Raw genomic sequence first — 13975 nt, 5'->3', positions numbered from 1 at the left:
CTCGAAATAAGATACAATTTCCCAACAGAGAAGAAAGTTAAATAAAGAACCTTACCAGAGGAAATGCTGGAGCTCAGCTCTTAGCTACCTTTCTAGAGGACCTCTGGTTGGGAAGTTCCATGTTCTTTGCTGGCTAGAATCTATCTGGTTCTTCCCAATGAGTAGCCTGCGGGTGTAGTCCAGGAATCCCAAATTAAGCACCTGAAACTAATCCTAACAATTAGGCAAGGGGTGGCAGTGGCTAGAGTGCAGGTAGATTTAGTGATCTGTGTGCCACAACACATGTGGTGTAAGAGACAGTAATGCCAGGAGCTCATACCACTTCTTGTATCCTACAGCTCTGGAGCTGGAACACTCCAGAGGAACAATCCCCGCAAGATCAAAAGCTTTTGTCCGAATAAAAGTAAGGCCAGCCCGTCGGCTGCATTACACCTGGTCAATCAAATACGCTATTTGCACACCCAGAGGTGAGATGGATGTTTTGGGATGTTCAGAGGTGGGGGCAGTGTTTGTAAAAGAAGAGACTAGCAAGATGAGGAGTTTTCAGCTTGGAAGGTGAAAAATGTAATGTCATATGAATGATAGTGAGAAGACAAGATATAAATAAACCGTTAATGATTTTTCAATGTGAAAACAAGGGGCGCTTCATAAAATGATTAGGCTGTAGGCTTAAATCAAAAAAAGATTTTTTTCATATAGTACAAAACTAAATTGTGTAAATGCACTCTTGAAAAGCATCACATTCATAGTCTTTTGTTGATGTCTAAATGCAGAAGTCAAGGTACAACTAGAAGTCAGTGGTTTAGGGGTTTTGAGAAGCTGCCAAAGAAAAGACTATGTACAAGGCCCACTCTTTCTTACTTTGTTTATGCTAGGGCCTCTTTCCCTTTTGCTGCAGTCAAAATGACCCAGGCAGCAGCCCCTTAATTGTGCATGACTACTTTTTGGTGTTTCTTTCTCTCCCAAGCTGCAGATCTTGCAAACACAAAAGAGGAGCAGCAGCCCCTCTGCTGCATTGTAGCAACAGGCGCTTACCCAACTTTGCGCATCACAGATGCTTGTACAACAGGGATTGCCAGCAGTATCAGCAAGTTGCACCTCTGGAAGCTCTTCTCCTTGGACACACTGAATGAATTCTTGGAGCGAGACCCAACTCCTGGCGAGCTCACCTACAAAGTTCCCACAAGGCACAGGTGAGATGAGGAAATGGCTCAGAGAATCTTTGGGTCCTTTGCATGGGCCAGACAGAGATGCTGTGGCTTATTGGCATATGTGGTAGCTCCCCGCTGCATGGCACCCTGTTATTCCATCCTAACTGCAGCAGGCAGTTGCTCACCTCCGCTTCTCTGCTTAACCTCACTTGAAAGGAGCCACAGAAACAGAGAATAATTTAATTGCAATAGACCTCCAAAAGTCTCTGGTGTAGCCCCTTGCTCAAAGCAGGGACATATAGATCAGATTGCCCAGGGCCTTATTCAGTTCAATGCTAAATATCTCTGAGGATGGAGAAACTACATCTTGTCTGAGCTCTGGTTTAACCACTTCTGTGGTGAAAACCTTTTTCTTAGTATCTCATCAGAATATCTTGTATTGCAACTCGTGCAGTTGCCATACCTGAGCCCTGGCTTCATAGGGCTGAACAATTCCAGGTCTCTTTGTTAATTCCTGTAATCATAGAATGGTTTGGATTGGAAGGGACCTTAAAGATCAACTAGTTCCAACCCTTCTTCCATGGGCAGGGGTGCCTACCACTAGACCAAGTTGCTCAGAGCCCCATCCAGCCAATGTGCTCCAGCACTCAGCCATTTCCATGGCCCTCCATTGGGGCTGCTCCAGTATGTCAGTGACTTCCTTGTACTGGGGAGTTAAAGAGAGACTTCAGGCTAAGCAGGACCCTCTCATGTCACTCACTCTCATTAGACACATAAAAGATTTTTAAAAGAAAATCAGGTCTGCTGTATGCCCACTGTCTTTTCTCTCAAAAGGGCCAAGAACATAAGGTCAGACAAGAATTATAAGGAGGACAGGCAATGTAGGATGACCTTTCCCCTGTCATGCCCTGATGATCCTTCCTCCTGTTTCAGTTTAGTATCTTCTTTCTCTCCTGTGACCAGCACATGCTTGATCCCTCCAGTGTATACCCCTCTCCTGCTGGATTTTGACTTCGGGTCTGCCCCGGTAGGCTCAGAGCCTACCTGTGTGACACTTCTGCTGGAGAACCAGGGTGTGGTACCTGTGGAGTGGTAAGCAGTGCTCACTGAAGCTCAGCCTTGTTTTTGGGGGTCTGGAAGTGCTCAAAGGGTTGTGAGAAACTTGCAGATTAATAGGGTGGGTTTTGTAGGTACAACTGCAGCTGAGATCTGTTGGTGAGTCAGGGTGGGGAAGCAGTCAGGGAGCTGCAGATCCAACTTGATGAAATGTGATGTGGCCACCAGCTGGGCTAAGCCCATTCAGATTGAATATGCTGACCCCTAGCCCTGGAGAAGTTGCATATCCTTGTTGGTGACCAGCTGATTTGTTCCCTAGGGCCTTCTTGTTTCCTTCTGATCAGAAGATGGACTTAGAGCACTGGGCAGAAAATGTCGACTTTACCCCCCAAGAGCTGCACCAGATGAGAATTCAGGATAACCAGCTCTTCAGAGTTTCCCCAAAGTCAGGAACACTTCTTCCAGGGCAGGAGAAATCTGTCCAGCTCTCACACAGGTGAGGATGACAAGTACCTGTTCTTCAGAGCTTCATGCTGTGTGCTAGTACAACATATGCCGTCAGTCCCCTGAGTTTCCATGCCAGATTTTCCTTCCTCGTCACATGTTCCTCAGCAGAGGCTGGACAAGTAAAAAGTTCCTGAGCATGTCCAGTTTCTGGACCCCACAGAGCTTGTCTTCCTCAGGAGAATGTTTTAATGTCCTTTAACACTGCAGAGCAAAAGGCATTTAGTGTGACATGCTGTGGACACTGGTCTGCCTTGACCTGACAGTTGAGATGAACAAGATGCTGCACTTCCTGTGCTTTTGGTTATGTAGCAGTATTATTCTTTTTGTCATCAGCTAGAGCAGCTAGCCCTTATGTGCCTGTAGAAGGTGTGAAGAAAGCTGAACACTTCCCCTTTCAAAGCAGACCATATCTGAAGAATACTGGCATTTTGTTTGCCGAGAAACTTGCGTTCCTAAATAGGTGTATGACTAAAATCAACGTTGAATCACTCATTCCCGCCCAAACACAACTGGGTTCCCCCCACCTCCCTGGGGCCCTTACGCAACAGTGACTCTTTAGCTGGGAAGTGAATTGTCTCTAATGTTCTGTGTGACTCTGACTCTGTCATCCTGGGCACAAGGTTGATTTCTGTTGTTTTCCTCTCTCTCCTCTTTCACTGCTAGACATGATTTCATTGGCACTGATCGACTCCCTGTCCTGCTGAAGATTTCCTATGGCCATGAGATTCTGGTAAGATAGCAGGTGTCCCTTCCTTCCATTTGCAGAACAGCAGGTAGGAACTGAATTAAGAGGTGTTTTCCCCAGAAGATGCACAGTGTACAGGGAGCTGTGGCCTTCCCCTGGATTTTGCACTAGCCAGGCAGTAGCAGAAGGCCAAGCAGAGACATAAAAACAATGTTCTGACAAACTTGTCGTTCCAGCACAGAGTGATGTGGGCAATGAACTGGCAGAATGGCCCTTGGATGATGCACGTGCTGGGTTCTTCAGCAAGAGGACTATTATTTATTTATTATTAACCTTTGTATTTCATTAATGGAAAGTGCAGAATTGCTTCTTCATTCAAGACAACTCCAAGTCCAAAAGAGCCTTCCCAGGTTCTACAGTCCCTGCATGCTTTCCACACTCAGGATTCCTGTGCATGCTTCCCCTCATTTCATCTGCCTCACTGTGAGTTGTTCCATGCAGTTCCTGCAGTTCAGATCTGCAGCCCATCCTGCTTCTCTCCTATGCAGCTTTCCCGAATCTCTCCATCTCATCAACCCTCCATACTCTTCAACAACCCCCCCCTGGAATGTGCTTTTCTCCAAATATACCACCTGCTGTGATGGTAGTTTGGGGAATGCACAGGGTGGCAGAACACCTTCAGCTCTGGGGTCTCAGGGTCAGCTCCTTCCCCAAGCCCAGAAGATACTCCCTGGGTTCCTGGTTGGCTGCAGCCTTTGTCCACCCACTTCTTTCTCTTACCAATGATAGAGGAGATTTTTACTCATTCTTCCTGCTTTGCCGCTTTCTAAAGCATCCCAGAGCTGATCGGTGGTGTGTTTTCCCTGAGCATCTCCTCAGGATTGGAACTAATTTTTCTCTCTCCCTCTCTTTCAAGCTGTCAGTTAGAGTCAAAGTCACCTTGTGCTCTGCCAGGCACCGCTCATGCCCGGCTGAGCCTTCCTGTCTGTCTCTGAAGTTTCCTATGAAACCATTGTGTTCACACATCTCTTTTATTTTTCTTTTCTTTCAGGACTGTTGTCAGCTGAAAATCCAACCCTTTGACCAAGCTGTTCAAACAGTGGCTTAACTGTGCCTTCCCTCAAAGCCCTTGGACAGGCTCCCTGTGCTCTGCCTGCCTGGCACAATCCTGAGATTGACTGTGAGCCTTTCACCAGTTGGCCAGTCAGGGAAGAGGCTTTGGAGCACCAGAGGCCTATAGCGCATACATCCTCTCTTGCCATATAGCCAGTGGTTTTGCTGGCTGTCAGAAACCACCACCCTCCCTCATGCTGTCTCTGCAGAAGGGGCTAGAAAAGCATGGGATGCCCTGGGGATGATAGGATCTGTTGGTGCCTTTGAGCTCCGGCAGTAGGAGCTGTAGAAGCCATCCCAGAGACATGGAGCAGTGCAGGTGGTTGCAGCCTTCAGAGATGCAGCGCCACTACTGAACTGCTGATATAGGAAAGTAGGAGTGGGAGATGCTTCTTCTGCAAAGAGGGCAGCTGAGGGACTGAACACATTGTGCCTACTTTCCTTGCAGTCATGGCACAAAGTGCACAGAGTTCCCAGCTCCTGTGGCAGAAACTGCCCTAAGTGTGCAAACATTCCAGGGCTGAGTAAATCCTCACCTGTGATTCTGGTGAAACATGCAGAATATATGCTGACCCTAAGGGAAGCAAATGCTGTAATGTCATCCCAACAGTTAAGCTTTGGAAATTTCAGAAAGCAACAATAAACAGAGGAGGAGACCATTGGGCTGGGGTATTGCTTGGTTACTCTGTAAAATTCCAAATTATTTGGCTTCAGAGCCATGTGGTTAACCACCTGAAAGCCAATGCCTGTTTTTCCTTTGGGTTCAAATTCACTTCTGTGATGACTTTACCTACATGGATAGATTTTGACCTCCTGCTCCTCTGTTTCCCCAACAGAACCTCCTGCTCCTCTATTTCTCCAACTTAAGTTTCAGGAGAAGCTTCTCTGTTATTCCTTCCCCATTTGGTAGCCAATTTTTAGTCCTCTGATGATTTATAGGTACTCTGAAGGACCCAAACTGATTTCCCATTGGCAATTTCTTCTGGATATAGGAGGAGACATCTGTAGGACTTGTGTGTTCCCCAATTCCTTGTGCAGGGAAAGGAGCCCTCCCACTACCTAATGCTTTCACAGAGTGTCCTTTACCTCTTCACCTGTAAGACTGCTTGTTCTCAGAGCTCCGAGATTGTTTGGCCTGGCAGAATTTGCAGCCCCCAACAGTTTTAGTAGGAAAAGCCCAGCCTGCTGCATGTGTTGCAGGCTGAGGTAGGCTGGTTCACAGAACTCCTTGGAGACAAGGGCTGGACCCCAAGGAAGATCCCTGAGCACAGATTTTATAAACTGTGAGTGTTTGCACTTCATAGCTGCATGTTAGGTATTGTGAGATATTATCACCTGCAACATGTATTCTCCAGGCAGCTCTCCTCCCTGGGGAATCTGGCATCCCCTGGCATCTCTCTTATGCTCTTAAGTTTTCACTGTGGGATATCTATGCACTAGAGGAGACTTGATTGCAGCAGGTCTTCACTTTTCTCCATTTGTCTCTCTTTAACTGATAATCCCATAAATGTCATATCCTGTGTCAAATGGAAACTGATGACAGTTTTTCCTGAGCAGTTCTGATCTGTTGGAATGCAAGGTGGCTTTTTGACTGAAGTTACATAAATGGGTGTTTCACTCCCAAAGCTCAGGGAGGTTCCTATCCCTTTTCCCCTTGAAGTTTGAAAGAAAAGCTTTTGTCCTTCTCCCACTTCCACTTCATCTGGCAAGCTGTGGTTCTCAGGAGACTGAATACTCATTTAGTGCTTTGAAAAGATCCCATGTGGGACTTTGCTAACATTGTATTTCTGGTTCTTTCTCCCTCCTCATTTTGTGTATAGATCTGAACCAGAATGGGTTTTTTAAAAGGAGTTGTCATTCTCTGCTCTTTTTAAAGCAGCTTATACAGTATCTCTGGTGTCAGCAGGTGTCTGTCTTTACAAATATTCTCTCTGTCTGTTACACACATATTTGAAAACCACCCATGCTTCAGGCTCAACTTATTGTGAATTGCAGTAACTTGGCTCCCATTGGCTCATGCAGAGACATTACTAGGTGACTGCTTTGCAGCCTCTACTCCAAAGCAGACAGCTCAGGGGTACTTTGGGGTCATCTTCAGAAAAACAGTGCATCTTCAGTGCATCTTCAGCCTGACTGTGGTTTTTTTTTCAAAATGCATGAGCCTGTGTGAATGCAAAACCCTTTCTATGAAATAGCTCTGTAAATCTCTCCACTTTCTTAGAGTGTCTGGCAGCTGCTTTACCTACAGAATACTGTTGATCACCACTTGATCACCTAAAGTTCAGCTGGGATCTTCTTGCTTTTGGCCTTGGTTCTAGCTTTTGGACTACTAGACACATTTTTGGAGCACTCCAGAGGACATCCAGACGGTCCATTCCAAGAGGAGGCCATTACTTATATAAATCCTGTCTTTCAAAGGTATTTGGCTGTGATAGCTGCACACTCTCCTACGTACAGTACAAACACTTGCATTCATGGAGAATTTCCACCATACACTTGCACAGAGAAGCACTGATGCTGATGCCTGGCATAGAAGAGAGAAAAGTACAGTCTGATACAAGAAGAGAACCTTTCAGAGAAATCTGGAGTAGGTCTTCCATCTCCTTGATTTTTTTCTTAGGACACGCTATCCTGGTATTACCAATTTAAGTTTATAACTGTGTGGCCTTCAGCTTGGAAAGTATTTCAGAGTCCTTGTGCAGTTGTTAGTGATGGGACCAAGGCCCTGTGAGAAAGTGACTGCATTTCTTTCCACTGTAGCTGACCTTCAGCAGTGTGACAGTGGAGCACGACCAGCGGTACGTTCACTTTGCTTCCACTAAGCACTTCTTCGCACCCATTGCTCTTGGAGGCTCCCACCCCCCCATACAGGTGAGCATCTTGGAACCAAACCCAGCAGCAAGTGTAGGGAAGAAGCTGGTACTACTGCATCCCAAGGACAGGCAGTGTCTGAGGCAATCCTCAGAAAATGGGTTGGCTTCCATAGGAAAGCATCACAGGAGAACTTTGAGGATAGTTCTAGGCAGAGTTTGGAAATAGCTGCTGGGATGACAGTGGGGAAAGTGCTTCTCACCATCTCCAGTTTGACAAGATTTGGCGTTCACTCTAATCAGAGTGTTTATGAGGCATGTTGAGCTCTTCACTTATTCTCTTGCATTGGATCTGAGTGGAAACTTGCCTAGCTGCTCCAAGTACTCTGGAAATAAATCCTAATTCATTTTTTAGTAAATTAATTTTACTTCCTTAAACACTTATTAAGCAAAAAGGCAGCTTTGATTCTGTTCTAATTTACTTGGGAAATTAACAAGTCTGAATTGAATTAAGAGCACTTTAATACAAGTGTTTTTGCATTTTAAGTAATCTGCTTTACAGTGATCCCTTTAGCTAATCTGTCTTAATTTTCCCCTAGTGTGAATTGGCAGGACACCATTTGGAGAGACACTTTGGTTATCAATTTACATGTGTGGTGATAAACCTTCAGCAGGACTGCCTATCAGAGCCTCAGTGTTAAATCCTGACACTATGAGGTCTCCCCATTCTTAGGAGATAAGCTGATTAATTAAATATTAGCGCTTATCAGTGTCCTCTGGGGAAGTGTTAACTAGTTTGACTTGTACCTGGTATAGTAAGTACTGCTCTTCCTGACACTTCAGATTTATAAACTCTACAATGGTGGCTCCATGCCTGTGAAATTTGAGGTTCAGCTGGACAACATTATGAAGATACAGGAGAAGAATTTTCAGCATCCTGTGTTTGCCTGCCTAACTCCTAGAGGAGAAATCCCCCCTGGTGAAACAGGCCACATTGAATGGATCTTCTCGCCACTGGAAGCTAAAACATACACGGTAAGAGCCTCTTCATGACTGAAAGAAACAGATTCTGTTGTTGATCTAAAAGTCTCTAGGTTTCTTACTGATGGTTGGTCCATGGAATGCTACAGCTGAATTGAGCTCAATGCCTCCAACAAGCAAAGAGTCTTGAGAGCAAGTGAATGGCTGGTCTGGTCTGGAAATGGAGTAGATAAATTTCTCATAAGTTTTTTCTTCCCAAGAAAAGATATCTTCCATAACCAGAGTCATCCCAGGATCAAACAGTAATCGGGGATATCAATAGTATCTGTTCAGATTTGTGGTTCATTGTTGGCCTCCAAAAATTCCCACCAAAGAGACTGAACTCAGTGTCTTCTATCATTGCAGTGTATGCTGCTGCAAACCTCTGAAAACAGCCTTCCCAAAGACCTCTGTCCTGGGCTGCAGCAGGCAGGCAAGGCCAAAGCTGTAGAACTGCTTGTTGCTTCAGTCTGTGGTGAATGTATGAATAAATAAATAAATTTAATTTTAAAACTCCAACCTTTGCTCCAAGAGGAGCTCCATCTCATACTGTAACTGGCTAATTGACTACTTAACCAGCTTTCTTGGGCTAGCAGGAAAGGCCAAGGCCTGAAAGAGCAAGAGACTGGATTTGTCTTTATCCATGCATGGGGTGTATTTAGACCAGTCCATTAGCAAGTATGCTAGCTTATTGCACATCTCCCCCAAATATGACTCTGGACTTAAAACTTTTATCTTGTCCAAGGCAGGTTGATGTTCTCTTCCACATCCTGGAGGGTGAATCGACCCAGATTACTTTCCAAGGAGTAGGATACAATCCAAATATTGTAGGAGAGGATGCCACATCCGGCCAAATTTTTTCTTCTGCAGTCGTTCCAGGTTCTGCCAAGCTAACTGTGCCTGGACAGGTAAGTCCAAGTGTGGGATATGAGCAATATGATCAGTCCAGAAATGTGTGAGAGAGACTGAAATATACGAGTGACCCCATCTTGCAGTAGTCTGTGTTGCAGGAGAGTTCATTTGCTGTGAGATAGAACAAGATATTTCCCTTCCAGGAGGTGATCCAGAGCTAAACTCCTGGAAGCTGAAAGGTGTCTTCCTTCTAGCTTGTCACTTGCATGGCCATTAGAAGAAATGTTTGGATTTGGGCTTGTTCATGTACTGATTTTTTTCTTAGAAGTTACCTTCCATCACAGCTGCCTTTCTTCTGTGCAGCTACACCTTTCTCTTTGCTAAATCATTCTTAAAAAGACCATTATAGTCCTGCCAAACTCTATTAGGGCTTGGCTGCCACCATTTCCCAGCCAAACTCAGGTGATTTGTAACCTGAATGCTGACTGCAGGATGGTCACCTATTCAGACACAGGCAGAGGAATGCATTTGTTGACCTGCTGCTGGCTCAGCAGGAGCTTGTCTGGCCTGGCTAGAGCTGACCTGCCAGCCTGGACAATCTGTTGTTAAACTCACCCACAGATCCAAGCACAGTGAATGAGCGTTACACAGCAGCAGCAGAGCCTTTCTCCCGGCAGGTAAAGGATTCAACCTGTGTGACATCATCATGCTTTCCCTGGAGCCAGCCACAGCTCCATGAGCTCTTTCACTTCCAGCAGGGCCATTATATTCCTGAGAACAGCAAAGAGATGATGATTGAAAACTGTCTCAGTCTGATAATGAAGAAGGCATTCTGCAAGGTTCCACTGTCTGAAATCAAGTTTCTTTCTCTAATGATTACTGTACTTAATTAGAGATTGCATTGTGCCTAGAGAATGGGACAAACTGGTAGCATACTAGTAGCAAGGTGTATTAGGGATCAATTTCCTCCCAAAACTCACAGTCAGGTTGACAGGGGTTTTGCAGAAGCACACACCTCATGTTTCTCAGCTGAAGTAGGAAAGGGCCTGAACTGCAAGTGCTACAGAGAGAATTTGGGGTGTTACTGGTGCTCTGTGCTCCTGAGATCCTCTCCTGTCCAACACCAATGTTATGTCTTATTCATTGCTCACCCAATCCCGCTGCAACACAGCTGACCTTTTGAGGTCACTGTAACCAGTGCAAAATTGAGAGAATTGTTACACTCCCTCAAGGTGTTATAGTAAAGATATCTGGTTAATATGATTTGTGAATTGCTGGACAACTTAGAGATGGTTGTATGACTCCCCTTCCCCAGTGGCTAGCTCCCATCTTCTTTCCTTGCTGTTCCTTCTGATTTCTCCTTGCTTCCTGCAGGCAGCCACCTTGTCCCATCACAGGATTTGCCTTGGAAATATCCCAGACTGCACCAAAGCTGGTCGACTTGTCTTTCTCAACAACATCTCAAAGAGCAAGGCAGTGGTGTTTACCTGGCAGATAAGATCCTGTAAAGAAAAGGTGAATTCTCTTTGATCTACAGCCTTCCTGCCCATCTCTATTGTGCCATGAAAGGACCTTAGAGCTCCATTTTCAACAGGGCATTCAGTTCTAGGGAATTGGCTTTCTACTAGATGATGAAAGGAAAAGTGAATGCAAGGGTTAGCACAGGAAACAACAGAAATTCAAAAGGGAAATCTGAAGACTTTGATGAGGTTATATGAAGCTGGAACTACAAAATGCAATAAACCTCAGGACTCTGTCCACCTGCAAAGGCCATGTTTGTTCTTAGAATATATCAACTGCACCTCTCTCATGCCACATACCTCTGAGAAGGACAGGTGTGTTCCCTGCAAAGGGAAAGGGCACTTGAAGGTCCCAGGACATTGAAATAACTCCTCTGGGTGGTGTGTTTTGTTTTGGGTGTTTTTTGGTGTGTGGTGGTTTGTTTTGTTTGTTTGTTGTTTGTGTTTTTTTTTTTTTTTTTTTTTTTTTTTGTTTTTTTTTTTTGTGTGTGCGTTTTTTTTTTATTTTTTTTAATTTTGTTCTTCTCCCTCCCTGCCCCTACACCTAGGTGTTGGAGATTGCTCCAGAGTCAGGGGTTGTGCAGCCTGGAGAGAGTATTCCCTGTTTCATCACACTGCAACCTACAAAGAATCCCTACTTCTGCAGAATAAATCTGGTGTGTGAGGTGAGACCCAAGAGGTACCTGTGTTTTACCATGACCTGGGCGTGTTATTGTGGTTCCCAAATGGCTGACCCCAGCTGGCAGCCGCCTGCTGCTTCCAGCTGAAGGACTTGTTATTTGATACACACTTTTCTTTCCTGAAGACACTTGGCTTCATCCTTCCTAATGCTTTAAGCATCCTGCTGTCTGTGTGGCTCACTAGATGAAGTATAATTGTGCAATGTATGGCTTTGTGAGGGGAACCCAGCTTCTAGGAGTGATGGTTTGAAAGGGAATGGCTTTCAGTGGATGCCAAAGACTTGATATCTTTAAAAAACAAGTTGCACTGCTTTAATATTATTGGGGGCACAGACCAACAGTAGTGTCCCCCTCAACACTGTCCAGATCTTCTTTGGCAAGAAAGTATATCTTCTCTGTCTAAGTCTTAAAATGCCACTGGTTTTTTCCTCTTCTTGTCGCTGGAATACATGGAAAACAAGTGAGTTTCTTTCTGGGACCTCCTGAAGGGGGGAAACAGACATGGACTTGAGCCAGAGACTATTATTTGCAACTCTTTTCTAGCCCTGCTCCCTTCAGCTATGGTTTGTTTTATAGGTGTACATCCAGGAGTCCCTGGCTCAGTATGAGAGGGACCTGCATGAGTGGGAAAAGGAGAAGGAACGGCAGGCTGTGGAATTCACCATCACAGAGAAGGACCTTGGGGGTAAGAAGAAGCTAACATCACCTTCAGTGGTAAGTGCTCTCAGAACCTTGCGCCAGCTTAGTTTGGCTCAGGAAACAGCAGCCAGTGTTGACAAGAAACATTTGTTAGGAAAACCTAGGCAAATTGTTAAGAGGGCATGAGGCTTTGATCTGTTAAAGACCTCAAAGCTGATCTGTGGCTAGTGGAAAATGAGATTTTGTTTTCTAGCCAAGGATCATCTTACAAACTCTGAAATTGCTAGTGACCATCCAAAATTTGGAAGTGCATGAGAAGCCTTTGGAAAAACAAAGCCAGTGGCTCTGGAAATCAGTGGCTGGATTTTTAACCATGAATAAACACTGGACAGAAATGTGTAGCTAGCAGTAAGAATGTGGTCTGAGTGAAGAATGGAGGATGAGATCATTGACTCTCAGTTGGCACAAAGTTTAAAAAAATCCTAAGGTTTTGTTCTGCTCCATGTCTTCCCCACATGCTTATTTTTCTTCCTTTTTTTTTTTTTTTTTTTTTTTTTTTTTTTTTTTTAATATTTCATTTTGTTTTTCAGAGGTTATCAGATTCTGCTGGAACAGAAAATCTTCCTGAATCCTCACCTGTGATCAGGAAATACAAGGTAAGTCAGGTCTGTCTCACTCGTGGTAGAATCAAGCTTACTGCTTTAGAAAAAAGGCAGATGCTGGATATCACAGTGTGGGAGTCTGGACAGAGAGCACAGCAGGATTTGTAGCTTCAAGGCTTTGGGAGACAGACTGTTTGGAGGAGCCAGAAGAATCAGACTGTCTGGCTGTGTTCTCTCTCCGGCCAGTAACTTTCCAGCTGAGGTGAATGGGAGCTGAAATTGGCATCAAACATGCTCCCATGACTGGAGAAAGGGGGAAAGGTTTCAAATAAGCAGAAAAGATGCACACAGACAGGACAATTGGTACCTGTACTGGTTTTATTCTGGGGCCACAATGGAATGTATGCCACAGCAGAAAGCAGCACGACCCGGGCAGAATGTGGTGCAGACTTTGCCCTCACCTCAAGAAGAGCTGTGCTCTGTTCCTCAGGAGAAGCTGCAGGCAGGAACTGCCTTGGTTTAAATACACAGAAGGCTTTAAAGCTCAATTTGTCTGGTTCATCGGTTTCTACTCAAGTGCACAACTGTATGCACTGCTTTAAGACAGCTTTTCTAGCAGTGGTGGGGAGGAGTGAAACAAGGTCCCAGTGAGTGCTTTGCAGAACTACCTGGGCCCAAAGGAAGAGCCAGCAGCACCTATAGCCAGCAGCAGGACATGCTGTGGGAATAACAGGGCTCAAAGCTACCCCAAGATGTGGAAAGATTTAGGGGAGCTGAGGAGAGACACCTGAGAGGACTGAGGCAACAAAGAGATACAGCTTGTTATCTCAGGGGTGCCTCCACAGTGAGGCTGTAGCAGTGCTCCTGAGACCCCATGGAATGCCTTTGTGTGCCCTGCACTGTTCTGTGTGAAGGAATCAGCTCAGGGCAGCTCCAGCTTGGACTGTTTGCCCTGTGCTGTTCGGTGTGATCAGTGATGCAGTTCAAGGCATGGATGAGCATAAGGATGGCTGCAGAAAGGTAAAAACCATTTCATTTTGTACTCTAGGGTTTTGATCTCTAGTGATAATTGGAGCCTGCTGTGTCTGTGTAAGGAGCAGTGAAGGCCCCTAGCCTCATTCCCAGAGGCAGGACAACCATGTCTCAAAGATCATTAAAGTCCTGCGGTGCCTGAGGACTTGTCCAGATCTCGATGGTGTCCTTCTGGCCCAGGCATCCTGGCTACTGCTCTAAGAAATGTCCCCCAACCTGAGTGCTGGTAATGCAACCCCAAGTTGGCCCATGTGGTGTCACTGGAGTCAGTTCCTGGTTTCCCTTCAGATTTGGGGGAGAACAGTTTC

General features: G+C 45.3%; 1 protein-coding gene across 13 annotated transcripts in view; it reads left to right on the top strand.

The window, feature by feature from the left end:
* Nucleotides 1-13975, top strand: part of CFAP65 (cilia and flagella associated protein 65) — a 32530-nt gene that overhangs the window by 13840 nt on the left and 4715 nt on the right. For 7 of the 13 annotated variants that reach the window (XM_040069794.2, XM_040069793.2, XM_040069790.2 and 4 more), the window contains 12 exons: nucleotides 339-467; nucleotides 968-1193; nucleotides 2115-2243; nucleotides 2527-2703; nucleotides 3378-3444; nucleotides 7273-7383; nucleotides 8166-8357; nucleotides 9092-9250; nucleotides 10569-10709; nucleotides 11263-11379; nucleotides 11971-12108; nucleotides 12624-12689. In XM_040069794.2, the coding sequence (XP_039925728.1) occupies nucleotides 339-467; nucleotides 968-1193; nucleotides 2115-2243; nucleotides 2527-2703; nucleotides 3378-3444; nucleotides 7273-7383; nucleotides 8166-8357; nucleotides 9092-9250; nucleotides 10569-10709; nucleotides 11263-11379; nucleotides 11971-12108; nucleotides 12624-12689 (1652 nt within the window). Of the gene's footprint in view, nucleotides 1-338; nucleotides 468-967; nucleotides 1194-2114; nucleotides 2244-2526; nucleotides 2704-3377; nucleotides 3445-7272; nucleotides 7384-8165; nucleotides 8358-9091; nucleotides 9251-10568; nucleotides 10710-11262; nucleotides 11380-11970; nucleotides 12109-12623; nucleotides 12690-13683; nucleotides 13760-13975 lie in introns of those variants that run through there. The other 6 variants (XM_058421344.1, XM_058421343.1, XM_058421345.1 and 3 more) reach the window with 5 other exon arrangements.

Source organism: Hirundo rustica, chromosome 7 (assembly GCF_015227805.2).
Source record: "Hirundo rustica isolate bHirRus1 chromosome 7, bHirRus1.pri.v3, whole genome shotgun sequence".
Lineage (NCBI taxonomy): Eukaryota > Metazoa > Chordata > Aves > Passeriformes > Hirundinidae > Hirundo > Hirundo rustica.
This window is presented reverse-complemented; position numbering and strand designations above follow the sequence as displayed.